The 24832-nt window shown below is 51.8% G+C and overlaps 1 protein-coding gene across 1 annotated transcript in view; it reads right to left on the minus strand.

The window, feature by feature from the left end:
* The window catches only part of PKP1 (plakophilin 1), a 51464-nt gene extending 32379 nt beyond the window's left edge, over nucleotides 1–19085 (minus strand). Inside the window, exons 1-2 of the mRNA XM_027074658.2 lie at nucleotides 18577–19085; nucleotides 8000–8106 (exon numbers count right to left, since the gene is read on the minus strand). Of these exons, the coding sequence (XP_026930459.1) occupies nucleotides 8000–8106; nucleotides 18577–18778 (309 nt within the window). The 5' untranslated portion in view covers nucleotides 18779–19085. The remainder of the gene's footprint in view (nucleotides 1–7999; nucleotides 8107–18576) is intronic.
* Between the last annotated feature and the right edge of the window lie 5747 nt (nucleotides 19086–24832).

Genomic DNA, 24832 nt, shown 5'->3' on the forward strand with positions numbered 1-24832 from the left:
TGAGAATAGCGACCAACTCATGCCATCTTCCTTCTTAGAAGAAGGCATAATTCCACTCTATGTGGTCAGGGGATAACCGCATCCCCCTATCTGTCAGGCTGAAAGAAATGGAGCCCCAGAGGCACCCAGCAGAGATTAAGCTGAAGGAAGATGCAAAATGGCACTGCTGTCTCTTGTGAGGGGAGGGAATTCCCTCTAGCGCACTGTCTGAGAAGCGCCAGCTGCTGACGGTGTCCTGGGCTGCTGCCCGCGGCTCTATCGCTGCCCCAGGGAGTCCCTCGGCAGTGGGCAGTGACATCTCTCCCTGAGTGTTCTGACCAAACTGCCGGGCCTTCCCTCCCCCATGAGGGCCCTCACTGCCTTCTCCTGGGTCTGGTGCTCCTCAGGGGCAGAACGAAGGTGTGGGCAGCAGGCTTGCTCAGCTCAGACAGGCACCATGGGTCCTGTGCCCCCAGGAATTGGTTACCGGAGGCCAGGGAAGGCTCGTGAGAACTCTGGGGCTGGCAATATGCAAATAGCCACCCTCCTTGGGGGTGATCAGTCAGGAAAAAGGGCCCAAGGGCTACTGTCAGACCAAGCCCCAGGCCCAGGAGCGTTTCTCCTCTGCCCACATCCTCTCTGCTGAGGGCAGCCCTCCTCCCCTTTCACATCTCATTCCAAGCTCAGCTCCTCCAGCAGCCTGGCCTGCTTTTCTCTGCTTGAAGCCCGCTGTCGGAAGCTACTTGCGTGTGCTCGCTGGAACCACGTTCTTATCCCTTTGCAAGTCCATGGTGTGGACATGGGAGCCATTCCCTGACTCCTCTCCCCTGAGGGAGGCCCAGGATCTGGAATATCAGAGCTTCAGGGATGGTTTCAAGATGGAGCCACTGTCTACTCCTGCTGCTGATAAACCCGAGGCCCCGCCAGGAGGGGGGGTCCCAGCAACGGCCACATGGGCAGTGATGGAGAACCCCACGTCCAGGCCGGTGCTTCCTCCTTTTCTCTACCTTATCTTTGGCCTCTGGGGAGTCCTCTCTGGCTCACCCAAACCTTGGCCAGGAGGAGGGGCCTCAGGTTTCCCTAAGAGGCTGAAGTCAGCTGCGCAGGGAAATCGAGCCCTAAGGCAAGCTCCTCACTGAGCACCCAACTCAAAGGCAGCGGGAACTTCTCACACGAAAAGCAGAGCCCCTCGAGGGGACTGCAGCTTGCGAAGGAGGGCCCATCCCTCAGGGACACCCCAGATATAGGCGTTTGCCACATGCTTCTTCTCCATGGTTTAAATATAGGAGCGTCTCTGGCCCCAGCAAGGTGTCTGTGGAAACATACCACAAGCCACGCTACTGCTCTCCACAGGGAGGGGTCCCCTGGGAGCCGGCCCTGCCAGCTCTCGCTCCCTCGCCTTATTCTCTCGGGCACATTCTGTCCCTCGGCAAGTAGGATCATTGTCTCTTCTTGTTGGGTGAGAGCCTGGGGCCCTTGTGGGACCCTCCTATCTCCCAGGGCTGAGTGGGGGTGAGTCACAGGCTGGCAGCAGGGACACTGAGTTGGCAAACACATCAATCACTCCCTCTTAGAGCAGGAGCCAGGCCTGCTTGGGAGAAGGAGTCTATATCCCCTCTATCTTCCCTTCTCCTGGACTTTTCAAGAACAGAGGCCCAGCAGGCATTGCCAGAGGAGCCCGGCTGGCGTATCTGGAAAGTGACATTCATAGTTGAGAAATGGGAGCAGGGGAGGGGGTCGAGCCTGACTTTGTAAGTCAGGGCAGTTACTAGGTGGAGCCATTGCTGTGCCCGTTTCCTCTCTGTAAAGCTCAAGTAAATGAAGTCCTACCACCTTTCCATCCTGTTGCAAGGGTTAATTAACTGCTGTTTTCCTGGTGCTTGGAGATGCTCAGATGAAAGCAGGGAGGAAGCACAGAAGCCATTATCCATCCATTGGTGGAAGTGGAGGTCTCAGCGGAAGATCTGCCCCTGCCCCCACCCCTGCTTCCAGGAAAACCATCATGTAGGCTTTGGTTATAGAGGCCTGCAGCTACTCAGACTCAGCTCTCGAGTCACACAGAACCTGAGAAGTTGGAGCTCAATGGGTCCTTGGCTAGGATCTAATCCAACTGCCTTGCCCCACGGGTGGGACAACCAAGGCCTGGAGAGGTGAAGACTGCCCCAGACCCCTCAGCGTGTCGCAGCCCAGCTGAGACTGGAATCCAGGCCTCCCCACTATTAATCTGACATGCCATATTCACAACCCTTACTGCCTTTTGAAACAGGAATTCTCACCCACTTCAGAGATGGGCAAGCTGAGGTTCAGTCAGGTTAAGAACTTGCCTGGGTCACACAGCCAGGTAAGGGGCAGAGCCAGGATTTGTTTCCAAAGTTCATGGCCAGAATATAAGGATTTTCCTCCATACCTGGCTGTTTTGGGGAACGGACTGCATTAACTGTGGATTGGTAAAGATGATCTCTTTCTCTGCGTCAAGGGCAAGGATCCTATCATGTTTCTTTCTGGCAGGTCCTCTGTAGTACCTGGCCCAGAGCCCTGCCTTGGCCCAGCCACATGGCTAACTGGGGAATACTGTGTTTGAGTTTCTCATGCCCTGTGGAAGCTTCATACAACCCCAGCCCTCTCACCTGTAAAAGAGGGCCACCCAGGGGGCTTTGGGCTTGAGGTGGGCAGGGTCAGTTCTTCTCAGGGTGAGGGTCCCTAGCGTGTTGCCCATAAAACTCTGTCATGGATAGATTATCAACTACTGACATGTCAGTTAGGCAAATTCAGCTGAGAAAGACTTGCTAGTGAATATTGGATTAATTTTCCCTGGTTGTACTCCGGGGGATTCTCACTCTCAGGAGCACTGGCCTCGATTTAACTGAGCACAGTTGAGTGATTCAATATGGCGGTCCTCAAGGCATCTCTAGCCCAGACCTCCTGGCTGATGATGCTTGGCATGGCTTCTCTCTTCTGCGAATCAGCTCCTGGGCAGGATGGTCTAGTTCAACCCACAACCAAAGAACATTTCACTTGATGTGACTCCCAGAACACTTGAAGCTAAAGATGCACTTCCTGATTTATAAGCAGGAAAACGTTTTCAAGTTGGAGCTGATAGAGAAGGAGATTTTTGTCTTAATCCAGAAACATTCTCTGGATATCAGAATTGTGCACTTGCCTCAGCTTCATCTAGGACAAACCCCATTTCCAGTGTGGGAATGGAAGGGCTGGGCCTTCCAGTGCCTCAAGCTCTCTGCCCCTCCTCATTCTGGTCTCAGCTGACCCAGAGGAAGGTATTCAAGGGACCCATTCTGAGGACCCCTCACAGGAGTCAAACAGCTTCCATGTTCTCACCAGAGGCGGCTATGGCCTGAGGTAATTATGTTTGGGCCCTGGCCTAGTAGAGGAGCCCTTTAAGGGAGGCTTGTTTTTATTACAAGGAGTGTGTGGGAAGATACCCTGACCCAGGGTTGCCAGATTTGGCAAATAAAAGTACAAGATCTGAATTTCAGGTAAACAACAAATAATCTTTTAGTATAAATATGTCCCAACTATTGTATTTCATTGCATTTTATTTGGTATCCCTGCCCTGACCGTATTAACCCTTACAGCTGAGTGAATTCTGCTTGAGTTTAGGAAGGGAAAAAATGGCCGCTCTCCTGCTTCTTTTGAGCTAGGCTGACTCCTCAAGGAAAGAGCAGGTTTGGTTGGAGGACAGGAGGAGGGAGGAAATTAAGGGATCCAAACTCACAGATCTCTTGCAGGTCCCTACAACATGGTCGTGGTGTTAAAATATTGAGATGCAAACCAAACGAAACCAAACAAAAACCCCATATAAAAAGACCATCCAAAGTCTGGAGTAATGAAAACAAAACGGCATTAGATTAGGAGTTAGGAGGCCAGGGGTCTAGTCTGCTGTTGCATTAACCAGCTGTGTGACCCTCGATGAGTCTTATATCCTCTCCGGGCCTGGGTATCCTCAGTTGTAAAGCGTAAACCTCATTGGGGCCCTAATATTTCACTAGTCTGGTTCTGAGAACTGGAGCAGAATAGCAGAGCCTGTTTACCTGAGAAACTGAGCAGTAAGGATAAGAACTGCCCCATCCTTTGGCCCATCTCACCCAGCTCCTCCTTCTCCCTGAGGTTGCGACCCTGGGGCTCCTGCTGTCCTCTAGAAGGTACATGTCTCTGAAGGAGGAGGAGGTTGGAGTGGCCAGCAGAGTATTGTCTGGACCAACGACTTTCTTTGGATCAATCTTTTCTTTTCCTTGATGCTTTTTGTGCGTCTCACTAACTTAATGTTTTAAGTCCTATTTTATTATAAGACTCCCTCTGTTCAATGTTCTTAATTTGCAATATCAGCGACCCTAGATTCCAAGTGGTACAATTATATATTATATATAAATTATAATTTACATATATACTTAAATTAGAAGGCTATGGCTGATATAGGGGCGCCTGGGTGGCTCAGTCGGTGAAAGCGTCCGATTTCTGCTCAGGTCATGATCTCACTGTTAGTGGGTTCGAGCCCCGTGTCGGGCTCTGTGCTGACAGCTTGGAGCCTGGGGCCTGCTTTGGATTTTGTGCCTCCCTCTCTCTGCCCCTCCCCTGCTCGTGCTCTGTCTCTGTCTCTCTCTCTCTCAAAAATAAATAAACATTAAAATAAATTTTCTTAAATAAAAAATAAAGAAGGCTATGGCTGATAAAGAATATAAGGTAAATCAGAGGGTAAAACCACTGCTTTTTAAATATTTTTAGAACTTTCATTTTGGAATGGGCTGCAGATCCTTTGCATATTTAAATAAAATACAATGCTTCATGGGGACAGATCTTTGTTAACTGAAGTTCATGTGGTATTTGTAATTGGAACACCCGACTCATAAACCCTCTCCCTTGCCTGGGGCCCTGATACTCAGGGTAAGCAGCGCAGCCTCAAAGCAAATGGCACAAAACCTGGAACTCCAAGAAGACGGTGCCCCCAGATTCCTGTGGAAAAGCAGCCTCCAGCCCTCTCTGCATAAGGAGTGAGGAGTGAGGTGCTCAAAGTGGTTAATATTGTTTCCGGTCAAACCCAGGCCATGCATGACAAGAAAGAAATGAGACTGGTTTTCTCATATGGCTCCTAAAAGGACACTGACAATTGTATTTTCTTTTTAAATCTAGAAAAATCTAAAACAGGTATCTGGGGATCTTTTGAGCAATGGCAGAACTGCCGCAATATTCCGGGATATTCCAGGATTCAACTTGTCTTTTGACCTCCATGCTTCTCCCAACTCGACTGCAAGTTCACTGAGGCCGAAGGCCGATGAATCTCTTCGTCTGTGTGTCCGCAGCGCGCCCAGCTCCCTGCCCCGCCCTGGAGTTGCTCAATACGAGTTGGCTGACGGAGGGAACGTGAAGTATATGCAGGGAACAGTCCTTCGGCAGCTTTCAGAAACTGCCAAAACCCGCTGACGAGGCTTGTACAGACCCACCGCACCTCACCCTGCTCCCCTCACTCCCTGCTTTCTGCCACCATATTGGTTTCACCAAAAGAAATAGAGGAAATCGTGGTGAGATTATCTCACCACCACAGACCTGTATTACCTTTTGTCCCTCTCTCCTTCTTAAGTCCTGGCCCTGTTTGGTTTTGCCCAGTCCTTGGCTGATTATATGCCTGGCTCCAATATCAATTATTCCATTTCCTCCCTTCCTCACCCCCTCCTTCTGCCAAATCCTCATGTGTGCTCAGCTCTTCGCCGTTCCCATAGCCCCTCCTGAACTGAGAGGAGACAGGACGTGCCTCAGCAGCTGCCCTGACATGAGTCATGTCTGAAGTACCGCCAGCGAAGACGGAGCGAGAAGGGTTGGGCCTTAGGGTGCGGGAAAGGGAAGGAATTTTAATGGATTGTCAGAAAATAGGTGCGGGGAGGGGCGGGGCTGGTTTGGGAGCATCAGGAGCTGCTGAGATTGCTGAAGATTGAGTTGATTAGCCAGAAGAAATGCCCAACATGGGCCGTGTGGAGAATTCTTTTTTTTTTTTTTTTTAAGAAACACCTCTAAAAGAGTTCCTTTGCGGTTCTTGGTGACAAATTTCCATGTGTAATGACCCCACACTGCCCATCTGATAACACTTCCCCGTTACTGTAACACCAACCTGTGGGTGAAATACACACACAGATAGCTTTGTTCCCACTTTACAGATGAGAAAACTGATACTCAGAGAAGTTAAGAGGTTTATCCAAAGTCACAGAGCCATGGGAGTAGCGGGAGTAGCAGAAGCCAGGCTAGAAGCTAAGCTTTCTAGGCTCTGAGGTGTAACAAAATATACGTGATGATGTGTAACATCTATCCTGTCAGCATGATTATTCATTCTGACTACTAGTCTCCTCCAGTGATCTGCCTTCCCTGGGTCTCATATAATCCTTTATACTGCATTACTAAGTCGTTTTCTCTAAGTCAGATTCTGTCTGGTCATCACTCTTGGTGTCAGAGCACTTGATTCACATCTGACCCTTGATCTGCTGGCTTATGGGCTCAGTCAACTGTCCATATGTTGCTCTGAGGGTATCAATTGACATCAAAAACTCAGGAAAAAAATGGGAGGGAAATACATTTGCAGGAAACCTAGTTAACGCCTCCCTTTAGTCCCTAACCTGTAACATGCAAGAAAGACAAATACTCCACAATTAGCCCCAGCAAGAACTTAGGAAGGGAGGATCACACTGACAATAAAAAGAACACCCAACTCGTAAACCCTCTTCCTTGCCCGGGACCCTGACACTCAGGGGTGACATCTGTAAGCAATGTGACCTCAAAGCAAATAGCACTGAAACCTGGAGCTCCAAGAAGACAGTGCCCCAGATTCCCATGGAAAGGCAGTCTTTAGCCCCATCTGCATAATGCCTCAAAAAAGAATTCCCAAGAACCATACAGGCTAATGTTAAAATTAGCAAAAATAAATGAAAGTCATAGAATTTGGAAACAGGGAGAAAACTTGGGTGTCACTTAGCCCAATACCCCTGATTTGGGAGTTGAAGAGAGCGCCAACGCTGGTTTGTATGGTTGATCCAGAGCATTTACCACAGACCTTGGTGCAGAGGTAGGGCTAAATAAATATTTGTTCAGTGATGGATGGATGGGCATAGTGATTTCTTTGAAATCACAAAGAAAGACAGTGACAGGGCCAAGATTAAAGGATCTAGAATAATCTCTACCTGTGTTCGTTTTAAAACTGACCTGAAGACTAATTATCATCAGGTTTTTTTTCCACGCACATTATTTCATTGAATCCTGATGATAACCTCACGAGGACGACTTTGTTATATCCGTTTTATATGTGAAGAAACTGAGGCCCAGAGGTAGAATTATCTTGCCCAGGGCCACATGCTCAGTGAGTAGCAGAGCTCCGATTTGAATCCAGATGTATCCAACTTACAGACACTCCACACCCAACTTAGGGCTCGAACTCATGACCCTGAGATCAAGAGTTGCATGCTCCAACAACTGAGCCAGCCAGGTGCCCCTGTCCAACTTATAAACTCAAGCAATGCTCCATTCCAGCATGTGCCCTCTTATCCAAGAGTCACTGCAGGGGACATGCTCTCCTAGCCCCAGGAGACTTCTAGAGCTTTCTCCTTGGTCATCAGCACATATTGAGCAGAGAGGTCCCTTCAGGAGTTTCCTAGCAACATTTAAGTTAATCCACAAATGGACCTCAAAAATTCAAACTTCTCTCAAATCCATGATCATATCAGACATTTTGGAAAACGGACTTAAAAATATGCTGTTTTCTTTATGCTTTTTCTACAATGTTCTCATGTGGGACATTTGGAAATATCCAATCAGCCCAAACAGGAGCCTGCACTAACAGCCATCTATGAAATAATGGCCAAGCAAATGGACCTGGTCATGGTTGGCTGGCCTCACCTCATGGACCAAAGCAGCCCCCTTCCACCCTGTATCACTCTTCTCAGCAACCAATGCAGGTTTGCTCCGCCATAAACCCTAAACCACTCCCCAACACCCCAGGTCTTTTTGAATGCACGCAGCTCCTTACCGGATAACCCCATGAGCCATTCCCCGCCTGGAACTTGGAATAGTAGCTGCTCCGGCTGGTGGTCCCATAGTTGTTGTAATTGTCGGCCAAGCCATCATACATGGAACCTTGAGGACAAAGGCAGGGCGTTAGGACAGTGATGGCCACGCTCTTCACTCGCCTCTCCTCCCCACAGCGTCACCTCTGTATCTAGGTACACCATACCCCATGGAGGAGACCAGGTGTGAGCTCTTGAAGGAGCAGGATAGGAAATGTATCATCTACTTGCCTTCTCCGTCTCTCCACTCTACCTCCTCCACAGCCAGGGCCGAGGAAGGGCCCAGGCAGACTGCGGCGGGGACAGCTCTGCAAACCAGCTGAGCCCTTCCTGGGCTGACTAAATGTCTCCCTGGGCTTGGGGTGACTTGACACCTACAGGTCAGGAGTTGGCCTGGAGGGCCTCGGAGCACCGCCATTCCATTCAAGGGAATCACAACTCCATGTTCCACAAGGATAAGCTTCCCACTGGGGGAAGCCTGGCAGGATCTCAGCATTCCAGGTCCAGAGTCCCAAGGTCAGGGCCACAGAGCCGTGAGGGCTGATTAGAGGCCAGTTCAGGGCAGGACTCTTGTTTCAAATGTCAGCCCGGCCCCCAAGAGTGACGAGGTGATCTTTTGTCCTTTCCTTCATCCTCTAGGTGCTCCAGATGGTGAAGTGGGGAGGGTGGCCATCAACCTCAAAGGCCCCAGTGAGGATTAATTAATGTTTTCGGAGTGCTTGGAGACCCACAAATGATAGGCTCCACGAGAGGATAGAGTGTCATTAGGGTTATTAGCGGCAAAATGGCTTTGAATCACAGAAATCGGAACTGGGTTTTGGGCTGCTGGTAGGGCTACCTTCCCTTCTCCCCTTCACCAGATGGCAAGTGGCCTCCAAAGGATCGTCCCAACACTGCAAAAGCTAGTCTGTTTGCTGTCTCACTGTCCTTGAAACACGGCTGACCGTGACATGGCCATGACTTTGCTCATACCGTGTCCCTTGCGGAGTCTGCCTTCCCCTATCAGTCACAACATTCAGATCTCACCTATTTTTCAAGGCCAAGCTCACGACCTCACCCCTTTGCGGAAGCCTCTTCTGACCAACCCTGCCCGAGGCAATCTCTTCTATCTCTAAACACACAGTGCCCTGCTGTCTGTACTCTGACTCACATTACTGTCCCATTCCCTACACTGGGACCTGCATGAGGGAAAAGTCATGGCGGTATGGTCTGGACATCCAGAGCAAGGCTTGCCCCACACTCTTATTAGATGATGAGCCCTCTGGGAAAAAAGGAAGGTGGGATCCAGTGACAGCCTCCTAAGGGGGAGGGCCACTTCTTTTCTCTGAAGTGATGGTCAGACTCCAGCATCTGAAACCTTGTCTAGGGGGAAGGGTTTGACAGTGATCTTTCTCAGCCAGATTAGCTCCTTCCCCATCCACCATACCCACTCAGACTCCCAAATCTTTTGGGGATGGTGGGGGGACTGGAGTATCTGGGCTGAGGGCAGATGGAAGAGCAGAGGGGCAGCTTTGGAATGTGGCAGGCGTCTCTGCGTGGTGCCACCTCCTCTGTCGAAAGCCAGCCAGATGACCACCCCATAGCACACAGAAGGGGCACTGCCCCTGATTACCACTCCCCCATCATGGAGGACCAATAGGCCATTACGGTTACCGGCTGTGGCAGAGACAGTTTGCCTTGGGAGCCTACAGGTGTTGACCTTGGTATTGGCTCTGACATTTGGGCAAGTCACTAGCTCTCCCTGGACCTCAGCTTCTTCTGTAAAAAGAAGGGGTTGGCTTCTATACACCCCAAAGGCCGCATATAGCTCCAGTGTTCCATGACTGTATGATTATAGTAACCCATGCCCCATGGCATTCAGAGAAGCTTGTAAGGAAGACGGGGAGACATCAAAGGCTACACCAGCACCTCCTTTGCTGCCTGCCTCAGGTCCTCCCAGAGGTGTCCTGCAGGCCCAGGCCTGACTCCTGACGGGGACTCTCCCTGAGCCTCTGACCTACTGTAAGCTCCTCTATTGAGCATACACAGCTTGTTCCTCTCCCTTTCTCAGGAAGCTGTACCTCCTGCCCCCCGAAAGGCTGCCTTTGTTAGGAGGAGTCTGGAAGCAATCTCATGGGCTCAGACGCCCAGAAGCAGCTTACACCAGGGAAGGGGGTGCAGCCAGGACCCTAGGCATGCATGGTCAGGCCCCAGGGCAGCTGACAGCAGGTCTCGTCTGACTCTCCTCCATCCGGCCTACTTCTATCATCCCTTCCAGGGTTTGGCAGGCCAGCGTTCACTTGGCTGTTGCCCCATGAGCAGGGATCTCTCATCCAAGGGCAGGTGTGGGTCAGCCAGCTGCTGTCAGATGGAAAATTTGGGGTGGCGATGGAGAGTTCTATGGAGCCCCAGGGAGGCCTTCTTCTAGGGGAGGCATCCCCGGGAGGCTCGGTGGAGGGCAGGCTCCCATGGGGCCTCTACTCTTTCTCAAAAGGGAATCTGTCAGCAGTGACATCACTCACCCTCTCAGTCATCAGATGAAGCATCTTTTCCCTCTATGCCCTGCACCTGCTTGCCTCCCTCTCACATAATCTTCTCCATGTGGGAGGTAGGGAGTTCTCTGTCATGGAGGCAGGGGTGAATAGGACCTCTGGAATGTCCTATAACTCCAAAGCCAGTCCCTGTGTCCTAGTGGTGACTTTAGTGATGGCAGGTGTGGGCTATAGCACTCCCTACTGGTGGGGCCAAGGTCTTCAGGTCCTTCCAGGTGGCTCCTGAAGGCACCCCCTAAGATCTGTCTGCAACTGGGGGTCAGATCACTTGACTCCCACCTTAAGATGCTTTGCTTGGCTTCCTTGTGAGAATGAGGCTGCCATCACAACAGCCAGTGCTGCTTCTCTAGCAGAAAGGTAGCTGCACTTGGGGGCCAAGGTTCTGAGGTAAAGGAGGAGTCCAGAGAACTTGCCTACCTGAAGTCACACTCTGTATTGTGCCCGATGACCAATGAGGTGCAGGAAGGAGGTGAGCTCTGTTCGTAAGAGCGCTGCTCCCCTCTCCTGACCCTAGGGTGTCTGGCTGGTACACACTGCCTTTGGAAAGTCAGGCTCAACACCAAGAACATGGGGGTTCTCAATGACAGAAATAGTAATAGCTCTGAAAGCTTTCACTTCTCCCTCTAGTCCTCTGACTTCTCCAGAACTCATTTCTAAGAAGCCTTTCCTGATTAACTCTACCTGGTCCCATGACCCTGGTTGACTGCCTCCTTGGAATAAGGGCACGGAAAGGTGTGATCAGTTCTCCATCTCATGACTGTGCCAGTGTCCATCGTCATGTACTTTGGGCACTCACTGAGGCAAGAATTGTGTCTCTTCTTTCCCTGGGATCTTGGGCACAGGGCATGGCTCTGGGCGGGGCTGGGCCGAACCTGGACTGAGCTGGCCCTTTTTGTCAACCAGTTCTCCTTACCCACCCCTCATGGTGGAGGTGCTTAGATTTCTGGTGCCTAGAGGCTCCACATCCCCCAAATTGCAGTATGGGATCAGGGTCCTTGAAGGCTTACCCAACCAGGCCCTCCTCCCACCCAAAGAGGTCCCTGGGGGCGGTGGGGGGGGGGGCGGGGTAGGGTTTGCTGGCTAATCCAGGAAGACAGAGGGTCTGAGAACAGCTTTAGAACAGGCACAGCCACCTCCTTGAGGAGGATTCTTGGTGTCAGGAGTGGTAAGGGGAGGTGATCCCAGCACCCAGCTCACCCCACAGAATCAGCCCCACTCTTGTATCTGAGTGCATTCCCACTGTTTTCTCTAGAAGGGCACACACGCCGTAAACAAAGATGGTGGCTTCTCAGCAAAGCCGGCTGCCGGCTCAACTTGTGCATTGTCCCCAGGAGACAACCCACCCACAGAACCCCAAGGTCAAAGAGCAGATGTCTCAGAGAATGTATCGCTTTCTTCGGCATACAAGCAATTCCAGCGGCTCTGTCCACACAGCTTGTCTCAGCTTGTGTCAGTGTTTCAGGGCATAAAGCCCTCTCAGAAAATCTACCACTCACACCATCAGCGTCCCTGGATGCTGCTTCCCTTTGGTGCCTGAGATGATTATCTGATTCTCTCTTGTGTCATAGGGGCAACCCAAGCTTTCTCGCCTACCGAAGCTTTGAAAAGAGAGGCAGCTTCTTTGTTAGGATATATGGACTTCTCTCTCCAATGAGGACAGGCAAACCTTTGCAGGGATGACTCATCCTTTTCCATCTCCAAGCTTTCAAATAGGTCACACCCACCGCACCTGAAACATTCTTTCTCTTCTTCTCAGCCAAACCCTCTCCCTGCATTCAAAACCTTGCATAAAAATCAGCTTCTCCTACAGGTGACTCCACCCAGTGCTCTGGGCACTCCAAAGTGCACAGCTCATGGCACTCTAGCATAACCATGCCAGCTTTCTGTCCAACTGTTCTACTCACTCCGCGCTGGTTTGTGTGTTCCTTGGAGTGTGGCTTCTGTATATTGTGTGGGTATGTGGGTACGTGGGCGTGTGTGTGTGTGTGCACGCGTGTGCACCTATGGGCCCTTCTCCCAGAAAGCAGGCTCTCGATGTCCCCAGTTAGGCTGGGAACTCCCTGAAGTGAGAGATCTCCTGCTTGTACTAGATCGCCACCCCACTCCTGACCCCAGGACCAGGGTCTACCTGGAGAAGGCACTCATGATCAACAGGCTGCCCTTAGGGACAGAGGTCATCTGAAACCTCTCTCCTCCACCCCTCTCCCCGCCCCAGATCCCTCTCCCTTGCTAGTCAGGAAGGTTTGTCCCACAGCACACAGCCTTAGATGTATATCTATGGTTTGATCTGTGTCCCTTAAGGTCGGTCGATGTCTCTTCTGGCTTCTACACTGTAAAGTCCATCTGTTCCTCAGCACAGAACCCTTGAGAAAGGAAGCAGCTCCTTACCTTCCAGCCCTGACAACGTCTTTCTCTCACCCCCTGAAATCTCTTCCACCTGTGGTGCTCCGTCAGGCTAGGCCCATAGCAAGAGGAATTTAAATGAGAGAATAAGAACTGTCAGAAGATACTTCTAGCACAATCTCCCTCAGAGATGTTCAAGATTGGGCAGTTTGGACTGTGCCCATGTGAACGTTCAGGTGCCCAAGGGAGGGGAATGGCCAGACACCCTCCCATTTCTTTCTGCCAGGGCCAGCTGGGAGCACTCTGGACGTACATCTCCTATCCGGATGCTTTCATGAGCCTGAGGTGGGCAGAGAGTTCAGCACAACCGCACCAGGCACTTTGGCATGGTTCTTACTCTTCTTCTGGGCATGTGTACAGAGCAGAGATGCTGCTACAGCCTGTGTCCGCTCCTCTCCCTCACTAGCACATCTGCTTCTCTTTCTGATCATCTGTTCCTGGCCACCACTAAACCCAAGGATAGGGCAGAGAGTGGGAGCATCTTGTAGGGACAGGACTGGCACAGAGGGCAGGGCAGTGGTCTAGTGTGGGCAAAGGTCAGAACAGGACTCAGCTGCCTGGCTGGGGATCCAGACTAAAAACTTGTCTTCAGCAATTACCATGTTAGGTGTCTATCCATCCGTGTGTGTGTGTGTGTGTGTGTGTGTGTGTGTGTGTGCATCCCATGGGGCTGATCTTCATGCTGAATCTAAGTGTGAGTGAAAGATGGGGACCGGAACAACCATTCCGTAACTTTGTTGCCCATCAGAATTGCCTGGGAACCTTTCAGAGTCCTGATGCCCACACTGTCCCCCATGCTCACTAAATCAGAATCTCTGAGGGTGGGACTCAAACATTTGCGTTTTTTAAAATCCCCAGGTGATTTTGATGCAGAGGCAGGTTTGAGAGCAGCGGACTGGATGGCTTTTGGTATGTCAGGGTGTTTACAAAAGGGAAACCGTGAGTGACACACAGTGAGGAGAGGAGCCTTTTTGCAGGACAGCTGCAGCTGGTTTGGGGGGATGGCCTGCAGAGGTAGGGAGTGACACCACCTATTTCCAAAGACTGTTACCCATCACGGCACATGTTGGAAATGATATAATCCAATCTCTTACAGTTGCAGAGACCCAGAGAGAGGCAGTGACTTGCCCGAGATCACACAGCAGTCACCAATCCATCCAAGTAGAACTCAGATCTCCTGACACCAGGCTAGACTCTTGCCCTAGCATGAACTGCAAGGTGGTGTGTAAGTGTGTGCGTGTGTGTGTGTGTGTGCGTGTACACACATGTGTATGTGCATGGGTGTGGGGTATTCGTGTGTATATGTGTATGCACACACATGTGGTGTGTGCCTACAGAGAACTTCACATGAAGATATCTAACATTCTGCCATCTTACTTTGTCCAAACGTCACCCACCTTCTAGCGGTCATACCTCATGGCAGGGGTAGTTGCCAGATTTTTAGGTCTGGAACAATTGGCTTCTTGATATTTACAATTTGGTGTGTGGGGAGAAACATTGATTTCTATATTTTTTTAACCTCTGCCAACGAGCTTCGCAAAGGAGCAGGCTCCAGGGAAACCACATTTGCCATGAAACATTCTGGAATACTTGGCATTTTTGCATGTGTTGTAACAGGCAAATGGAAAGTCTGGTAAAACCTGAGCTTCAAGCCAAGATACGTTGTAAAGAAACAGGAATTGGTCCATTTGAAGTTTAATTAGGATGTTTCGCGGCTGGAATAAGCTGAAGCCCAGACACCCTTCACTCGCTCCCGTGCCAGCTTCAGTCCCAAGAAAACAACCCCAGAAGTGATGCCTGTTTATGGTCTGCGGTCAGGAACAGACAACTTTCAAGAGGGTACAATGAGCAGACCCTCACACAGGCAGAGGCTTATGCTGAGACACAGCCAAATGCAAATACAGAAGTGCCAACAAACCTCCACCTGTACATGCCACGGCCACCAAGCCAGCACAAGCCTGCCCCCTAGGAGCTCCTGGAGTAGCAACTGCCCAGTGAGGGGTAGATGCAGGATGATGAAGGAGCGGGGTGGACAGACACCTCCCCTAGCCTAAGGTCACCCCAACCCTATCTCTGATCAGGGAGAAATTCAGGTTTGGCCATGTTAAATAGGAAATGGTACTTGGGAGAAGAAAGGAGAAAATTGAAAGTAAAAATCACAGATGTCTAAGCAGGTAGTGAGACAACAAGAATGACAGGCTAGTCTTGGGACTTGCCTGGAAGGAGAAGGGATGTGGAACAGAAAGGTAGTGTCATTAAACTTGGTGTGTGATGAGTATTCATGGCAGAGGCAGCGGTGTGTGTGTGTGTGTGTGTGTGTGTGTGTGTGTGTGTTGAAGTTGGATCAAATGAGATGTGGGTTAAGTTTTAGGAAGAGATACCAAGTGAAGAACCTGAATGTGGGGGGGGCGCCTGGGTGGCTTAGTTGGTAAGCGTCTGACTTCAGCTCAGGTCATGATCTCACGGTTCGTGAGTTCGAGCCCCGCGTCGGGCTCTGGGCTGATAGCTCAGAGCCTGGAGCCTGCTTCTGATTCTGTGTCTCCCTCTCTCTCTGCTCCTCCCCCACTCACACTCTGTCTCTCTCTCAAAAATAAATAAACATTAAAAAATTTTTTTAAAGAACCTGAATGTGGAAAAGTTTCCCTCCAGGCTGCCTAACCAGTGCAATAGCCCTTGATCCCCAGACAGGGAAGTTCATGATCAGCACCTGCAGGGCCTTTCCCACCTCAGGCAGGTCAAGTTTCCCTAGCAGACATCCTTGGCTGAGCAACCCCATCCCCTGGGTTTCCTCCTGCTTCCCACACAGTCTGAGAAGACACCTGATGCATTCAAGCACGCTCTGGAAGCACAGGAGAGTAATACTTAGTGGCCAGTTCACAAGAAGACCCACACTGGCAGGCAGGTTCAGAGCAGTCTTCTTCTGCAGGGTCTCATGACACCAGGGCCCTCGCCTCCCTCCCTGGGGACCACAACGAGGCATCTGTCTCATCTGCTGTGTTTGGGGGACGGCATGGGTGGAAATGGGTATTGTGTGGCAGGCTCCTTCCACAGGACTCCTTTTTCATGGGTGGCTCAATTTCCCCCTCACCGACAAGACAGAAGAGAACCCTAGTGGGGAGGACTCTGGGGAAAAGCTGGCTCTATTACCAGAAACACCACTGGCCGATTCCTGGCTGTCCCTCATGGCGTACAAGGGGTGGCGGCTCCCCGCCAGGCAACTGTGAGGTGTGGTTGGCCTTCTTTGGAGCGGCTGTTCTTAACCAGAGGAGCCCCGGTGGGATTCAGGGGTCCCAACAGAACCAAACACCCTAGAGAATTCGACTCTTCTCTCTTGAAGAGTGTCCAGTGTGTCCAGCAGGGTGAAGGCAAGGTCCTGGGGTATGGTCCTTCTACAACTGCCAACTTGCCCCTCCCAGCAGTCACAGCAGGTGCAGGGGATATAAACCAACACAAAAGGAGGGAGCAAAGGTAGTAGGAATGGCCACTGGGCACATAGGGAATGCTTGGGCGGTTCTGATGACGAGAAGGGGGAAATCTGATGAAAACAAAGCCAGATAAACCAGAAACACCAGCTCCAAGTGATCTAACCGCCTCTTCACCTAGGATGCCGCTGGGGAAACTAGCTCCTGTGGGAACCTCGCCAGAGCTGAGGGTAGAGGGGACACACCTTCTGGGTCAGTCCTTAGAGAGGCCTATTTCTGGAAAGATACGCATTAGCCAAGGAAGTCAACTGTCGCCTGGCTGAAGCCCCCTGGAGGACCTCGGGATGGAGAGAATGAGATCCCACTGGATAGATGTTACCCACAAAGGTCAAGGCCAGAAACAGAGCACTGCATGATGACAGACACTCGCTGGCATCCCTGCAGGTGGGAAGAAGAACGGGTGTTTAGAGCACCTGGCATTTTTGAGATTTTCTTGGGATGGCGTGGGAGTGGAAAGGGATAGGTGACTCTTATGCAGAGAAGAGAGTAGGTTGCCTTGAGCTGTGACTGGACCGTGGCCAGAAATGGGGACACTTTTTTGTTTTTTTAATCTCGAACCTACTTCCAAAAAAGGCTAGTATGCAGCTATCAAACCATAAATGAAAGAGACGGAGGCAAATGCTCTGGAGTCTGCATGACCTTGAGTGGAAGTCTGGCAGGAGAGGAACCAGGAGTCCAGGCCAGGGCAAAGGGCACACTGAGCAGCAAAGACCTTTAGGTTCGGGGTACAGGGAAGTCCTCAGCCAGCCATTTTCTCTCCCTCAGCTCTACACGGGGGCCACTCAGGAATGAGAGAGACAGGCAGAGAGAAAAAGCCAGAGGTAGGTAATGTGAGCTGCTGCGTGCGTGCGTGCGTGCGTGTGTGTGGTGGGAGATGGGCAGGGGTCTGTCTCCTTTGCCTCCTTCCTCTTTACTACTCCCACACTCTGTACACTCTCTTAGGGGCCAGACTGCATAAATAAGTCTTGGTTGACCTGTACTGGTTTGCAGTCTGTGGAATCTTTGTCGGCACTTGCGAAATTTAGCTAAACGAATAAATAAACAGCACGATTGTTGGTTGGTGTGTAATTCTTACTGCGAATGCTTTGTATTAAAGTATCTGGCCTAAAAACTCTCCACAAATGGCCCTGTCAGATATCGTACCTTCCTTCTTGAGTTGCAGGGGGCCGATCACTTTTGCCTAGCCTCCCAGGCTTGGGGGACCTCAGCACAGGGTGAAGGGGTGGGGTCGATGGCTGGTCAGGCCCTGCACCTAAACTAAACAAGTGCTCACCCTGAGGGCTCAGCCCTGGGGGCCTTCTGGGATTCCCAGCCTTGCCAACCTCAATTCCTGCACAAGCGTCCCCCTGACACTTGTTCCTTCCTACTTAAGCCAAGTGAGGTAGGGAGAATCTGGTGGGAAAGGGAGTTTCTGCATTAGCTACTGAGGAAACAGGGCATCCCCAGACCTCCTTCCCGGTCCTCAGGGAGCCTCAGGGAGCGCGCTAGTCCTGGGGTGACCTTCCAACCAGACTTGCTTCTTCCAGGTGTGAGGCTCCCGCTAGCGTGCTGCGGCACACCACCGGCTTGTCCCTGTTCCCCGAGGCACCTCCCCGTCCCGCAGCGCCTCTCCTGAGCACCTACTGGGGTCACAGTGACTCCCTTGCCCGCCGGCAGCCACACACTGGGGAACCTGCCGGCCTGGGCGCCGGCTACCTGCAGCTGGCGCAGTGAAAAGCAAAGCCTCAAGGACAGGACGGGGAGTGAGGGGGGCACACAGCCGTGGGGAGCCCTGGGGGGCCGAGGCAGAACAAGAGAGAGGAGGGGACTGTTCCTGAGCAGTTGGGGGAAGAAAGCCTTCCCCGCTCTGGGCCTGGACAAGGGCCCGCGGGCGATCCTCAACCTCCGCGAGCTGGCGAGACGCCCGTGGCGGTGTCCCCCGCCGCGGGAGCCCGCCTTCGCGCCCCCCAGCTTCTGGGGAGCTCGCCAGCCGGTCGCCGGCCGCCGCTCCACCCGGTCGGACGGGCCGCGCAGACCCCCCCCCCGCCCCCCGCCGCCCCGGGGCGCGCGCCACCTCCTGTCCCCGCAGCGGACGAGGCGCGCGGGGCAGGGGCGCACGGGCCGCGCCGGGCGCCGAGTCTTTACCTCGGTTGGAGTGGCTCAGGGTGGACGACTGGGAAGACTTGGACTTCTGCCGCTTGACGGTCATCATCACCTGCTCCTGCACGCGCTGCCTGCCCGACGTGCCGGTCTTCATCTTTTGGTCCGACGGCAAAGCCAGTGTCGAGTTGTCCTGGTCGGGGAAGCATTCGTAGGCCAAGGCGGTCTTGAGCGGCGAGTGGTTCATGGCGGCGGGAGGCGCGGGCCGGGCGTGCGAGAGCCGAGAGGGGCGGCGAGGGGCGGCGAGGTGCGGCGGGGCGGGCGGCTGCGGCTCTGCTGGCGCTCAGCGGCTCCCGAGGGCCATAGAGTGAGAGGTCCGCGTGAGGCTCCCGGCGGCGGCTCCTGGCGCCTCCACCCCGGCTCGTCCCTCTGCTGGCACTGGCGGGGCCCGCCCTCGGTCAGACTGGATATACCACCCCTGCCCTGCACCACCCACTCCACTGGCTGCGCGCCCCCGCCAGGTGCCGAGCTGCAGGGCGCTGCCGCTGCGGGAGCGAGCGCTCTTGGGGAGGGGTGGGGGGGGGCAGGGCCGCGAGCCCGGAGTGTGGGACCTCGGCGTCTTCTTGCTCTCTGCTCCATGCTCTCGCTTCCCTTCCCCGTGACGTGCGGGAGGTGAGGCCCCAGGGAGACGCCCCTCCGTCCTGTTCCTGCTCGCTCATGGAGAAACTATGTGCTCAGCTCAGGAACCCAGGGAGACTTCTCTCGAGGAAAAAGGAGTCTTTCTTGATAAGTTCACCGCCCCCCCCCCCCCCCCATCCCGAGAGAGCCTGAAATCCACCTCTTGTCCTGAGGTCATGGCAGAGACCAGCCCCTAGGGTGGTGGTCAGCTCCCAGGCTGAGGGCTGAAGCACAGCCCCTGTCTAAAGGGAGTGCTCAATCCTGTGGGAACAACCCACTCTACTCGAAAGGAAGCCAGTCGACCTGAAGGGACTGGGGTGGGGGCATGAAGCCTCAAGGGCCAGACAGACTTGAGATACAAAACTACAGAATAGTACACCTGTCATGAGCGGCACGCCAGAGGAACATGCCGTGTGAACAGTGGATTCTCTCTGAAACTGAGACTTGGCCCGTAAAATGGTGCTGGCACATATTAGGGGCTCAATAAAAATATTTTTGAATGGATGCATGAATGAAAGCTAGCCAGTTTAAGGTAAATTAAGTCTACTTGTATCCTACCCAGAGCCTTCCTGGAAACCTGGAAAGCTGTCTGTCTCATAAAACTACCCTACTGTGGACTTACTATTCTGGGACTTCTGTGACATTCTCCTATACACCCAAGCCCCCGGGACACACGCAGAGTGATGTTTCCTTCGTGTAGCCTGGTCCCAGGCACGAAGGTAGCTCATACCAGGGGAATTTGGTGTGTAACAGAAGCCGAGTATTTTAAAAACTACGTTGACAGAAATCTTTCTAAAAGGCATCACACCCTGCCTGTTCTCTGTAAGTAAAAGATGAGCATATAATTTATGCATTTCTTGATGACTCAGGATTCTCATTGTGGGCACCGATTCTGAACTCTCTAGGTGTGAAGTCCCATCAGCTGCTTAGTTTTGGGGTGTCCTTCAGCTGTGTTATGCTATCGCAGCTGTCCCTTTAGCCGTCCTCTGTATTTGCCACCCACAGCTCACATACTTCATTTTTAGTTTTCCCTTCTAATGTGCCACGGAAGGGACCATCAGAGTCTAGGCTTGTTGGGAATTATATGAGAAAGGATGGCAAAGCTTGAGTGACAATCTCAGGGACCACATGAGGGTCATTTGCTCATTTCCTGAAAAGTGGGTGTGACATGCCCCTACAATTCCCCATAATGCATTCCTGGTAGTTATGTACAGAGCAGAATATTGTGAAGCAGATCACAATTTCCAGTAGAAATAGTTTTATAATTGAAGGTTGTATTCCTAAGCACTTAGCATCAAAAAAACCAGAGGTGTGACCAACAATATGTCATAGATACACGAAAGTTCAACACTCATAGACCTCTATCATCTCTTAAAATTTTTAGATTCTGCTTTGAGCCACAGACTGTCAGGGTTGGATTGATCCTTGGACATCATCCAGCCCAGGCTCCAAATTTTTCTGATGAGGAGAAGCGGTAGCTTGCCCTCAGTCACCCAGTTAATATATGGCAAAGCTTTTGTTCCTATCAGGCCTGGTGACTCTTGGGCCACTGCTCTTCCCTCCACACTATCCAACCTCCTTTATAAAAGTCCTATAAAATGGGCATTAAAGTACAGTGCTCACTGATTATATAAGGGCCCCCAATGCATCATAAAGTGCACATGACAGCACATAAAAATACAACTCCATTGTATCATGCATTTGGCCTATCTAAAACCTAACATGCTAGATATAATAAGTGTTAATTATGTCTTTAAATAATGATAATTTTGCTCCCTCTAAGTTGTGGAAGGGCCCTGAGGAGGTGATTGGTGCACCCTATATTGCTATGAAAGGCCATACTTATCCCTCTGGAAGCTGAAACTGATCATCTTTAAAATTGTTTCCAGATACGAAGTTCAGTTTTTCTAGATACTTCTCTATTATTTTGATACTGACATTATTTTGATATATTGAGAGCAATACCCAACACTTGCTGTGCTCCTACAAGCACCAGGCCTATAAACCAGGCACGGTTCTGGGCCCTTTACGTGGATCATCGCGTTTGAATCCTTACAGTGATCCTAAAAGTATCAGGATCGGTGCCATCGTCTTTCCTTTTCAGATGACGAAACTGAGACTCAGTGAGGTCACCAAGCTGGCAAGTGGCAAAGACAAGGCCACACACAGGCACCCTGAATCCAGGGTCTGGGTGCCCCACGGCAGTGCCCCCTGATTTCCCTGTGACAAGCATCTGGCTCAAAAGCCTTCCATGGATCAATCTTTTATCAGCATCTATTACCATCATGTGGCATGAAAGTCAGGCCAGTTGTGTCACTAACTAGCTTCGTGATGCCAGACAAGTCCCTTCCTCTGTCCTGGAACCAAATCTGTAAAGAGTGGAGGTAGATTTGATAGCTCACCAAATCTGCCCTCGCCCTAACACTATGGAATTCTGATGTCAATCACGGGGATATGTAGGGCAGGAGAACCTTGAACCAGCTCTCCTGGACAATATTTTCTTTGTCTCTCCTACCCCACATGCGCGCGAAGGGAAGCCTGGCAGTGGACAGAGGGAGTGCTAGGATCTGCAGGACCAATAACAGGTCCACTTGGTATATATTATTTGATATAATCTTTCCAATAGCCCTTGAGGAAGTATTATTTTGCAGAAGCGGAAACACAACAATGGTGAAGCCTTGATTTGAAACAAGGTCTGACTTCTCCCTGGGAGAAGGAAAGAAAGGGGATCAGTCACACATTCTGACCCAAAGTGAGCGAGGTATATTCAGGCTAGAAAGGTAGGTTTGGGGTTCAAGTGTATGGTTTGGAGTGAGCGGGCCAGGGTTTTTCCCATCACCTCTCTCTTCCCATCCCTCCTGGGATCCTGCCTCAGAAACAGGCCAGAGAAGAGGGTAGCCCTCCTAAGGGGAAGGATAAATGTCAGTGAGACTCTGTCATGTGAGCTGAGCTCTGAAATGCTTTCAGGTGACTTTTAGAATGTATTTGTAGATGGTTAAAAAAATGCTAACAAATATGGGTTAATTTGAGTTTAGAGGGTGTGGGATGGTTTCGGAAAAGCATCTCGAAAGAAGTTAATTTTGATTTGATTCTGGAACAAAGTGAGTCAACCGTCATCCTCATAGGAGTTAGCATAAATGAGTGTGGACGGGGTTCTGCTTCTCTCTGCTGCCTTCCCCACAGCGCTGCCTGTGACCCACACGTCACCTGCAGTGTGCTCTTAGAAGCGAAACGTCCTGTGACCTCAAGTTTCATTCATTAACATGTAGAATATGGACTTATTTAGTCGGCAAGTATTTATTGAGCCTCTACAACGGGACAGGCCTTATCCTAGGCATCGGGGATACAATGGTAAAGAAGACAAAGTCCTGCCTTTATAGAACTTACAGTCTAGAGATGGGAGGAGCGGGGGCTGGGCCAGGTGGGAGGACTGTCCCAGGTGAAGAAGACTGAGAGGAGGCCTCTGGGGCTCTTGCTGCTTCTAAGAGTGATTGGGCTGAAGCTTCTTCTTGCCTAGTTTCCAGCCCCTCGGGTGACCGGAGCACTTTCCCCTCTACCCCAAACTGATGCAGATACCCCTAGAGAGTTGGATAACCTTCTTTTGTGGACCCCTAAGCTTGCCAGCACAGCCTCACCTTACTTAGCTCTATTTTTCTGTTCCAGGCAACTTCAGACTTCGTGGACAGCGACAGTGGCCAAGGGGCCAACTCCCTACTTTCCAGCCTTTTCTAGCGAGTTCTTTTGGTCAGCTAGCAGGCTCTTCAGTGGCCACCTAACTCAGGCACCTTGTAACCTTCCCTGGCGAGCCACACTGCCACCTCCCCAATGTTTAAATAGCCTCCCTTATCATTTATTTGGTTTCTCTACTAGCCCTCAGCATGCAGATATCTGCCTCTGGGCCTTTGCACACACGCTATTTCCTCTGTGTGGAGCAGTCCCAGACAGTCACGTACGTATGCACTGAATGTCTAGATGGGCTCTGTGCCACGCCAGTCCCTGGGAACATGACCCAGAAAAAAGTCCAGGCCCTGCTCTCTCTGGGCCTACATTCTAAGAGGGTAGACAAAAAGTAAACTACTACATATGCCGACAAAATGATTACAGACTATATTAAGTGCTGTGAAGGAGAGGCTGGGACAGAGTGCAGGTTGAGCTCTGAAGCATGAGAGGAGCTGCCCATCTCAAGAGTGGGGGGAAGAGATGAGCTGCCTTTCTCACTTCCTGAGAAAAGTTTACATCAGGAAGTCAGAGTTTGCTCACCCCTTTGACCTGACTTGGTCATCTTGGGAGAAACGAAGCCAGGAAGCCTTCTTCCCAAGGATAGGAATGGATGAAACTGGGTAGTGAACTCTTTCAGAATCCTGGATCCTTGCTGCCCTCGGGGTACGGGGGCAGGAATAGACCAGATTCTCCACCTGACTCCCGGCGTGACCTTATGACACCCTAGTTGTGGGTGCCCGCAGCAGGTCTGTTGTATAGCACCGTTGTGCCCGGAGGTTACAGAGGGTGCACAGAGAGGCTCCCAGCTATGGACAGGGAAACAGGCAAACTGGAGGGGATGGGAACGGCAGAGGCCGCTCCCCACCTCGATTGGAAGATTGGAGCTCGTGACCCTGGATCTTCCCATTCATGAAGGCCTGGACAGGAGGGATGGCCTGTGCCCAGTGCTGCTCTGCCCCGGAGGAAGATGAGGAGGAAGCATTGGCTGCGGGAGAAGAGAGAGAACAGGGGCCTGGTGCGGAGGCCCGGAGAGCAAGGCCTGGATGGCCAGCTAAGGGGCGAGGCCAGGGTGTGCACCCAGGGCCCCCAGCAGCCAGAACTCACGCTCTCATAGCTGCCATTCTGGTCTCTCTGGGCGGGGTGGGTGGAGCCGAGGCCAGAGAAGGAGGGAAGGTGATGAATAATAACACAGCAGTGTCCCAACTGCCTGCTGTCAGCACTGGAGTGGCTCTGCAGCCCACCCCTCTGCCAGCCGAGAATTCCACTTTTGTGCTCCCGGGGCTAGCGCCCCCTAGACTGTCTTTCCATGCGCACTACCTGCCACCCCCACCCCACCCCGGCCAGCAGTGCTGTTCTGCGAACCCTCGGCCGGACTAGGGCTCTGGGCTTGAGCCCCACCCTCAGGACCCTGGGAGGCCCTCAGCTTTCCAGACTCCAGAGCCTTCCCTGGGTGGCACCCTGGGAAAACCAGAATGGGGCTTGGGAGTGAAGAGACCAAATTTTGCACCCCAGCGTTGCTACGGCTAGCTGTGTGACAGTGAACAAGCCGCTTAACCTCTCCCTGTACCTCAGTTTCCTCATTTGTAACATTAGGTTAGTCTTACCTACCTCACAGAGTTCTTAGGGCCACAAACATATATGAAATATCTAACACAGTGCTTGGTACACTGTAGGTGCTTAATAATAAACAGAATTTCCTTTCTCCCTCCAGTAGCACCTGTGGCCTTTTATCTGACTTCCCTGTCTTCTGCTTTCCATTTGATACTGTTATCCAATTCCCACCGTGTGCCTTTCCTCCTTAACCTCAGAGCCTCACACATTCCTCCCTCCCCTGGGAGCTGAGCCGTGCCTCCTTCCAGGTTCTGCTCTGCCTCTCTCCCATCGACCCCATCCCTCCTCCCTC

Source organism: Acinonyx jubatus, chromosome E4, assembly GCF_027475565.1.
Source record: "Acinonyx jubatus isolate Ajub_Pintada_27869175 chromosome E4, VMU_Ajub_asm_v1.0, whole genome shotgun sequence".
NCBI classification, from domain to species: Eukaryota; Metazoa; Chordata; class Mammalia; order Carnivora; family Felidae; genus Acinonyx; species Acinonyx jubatus.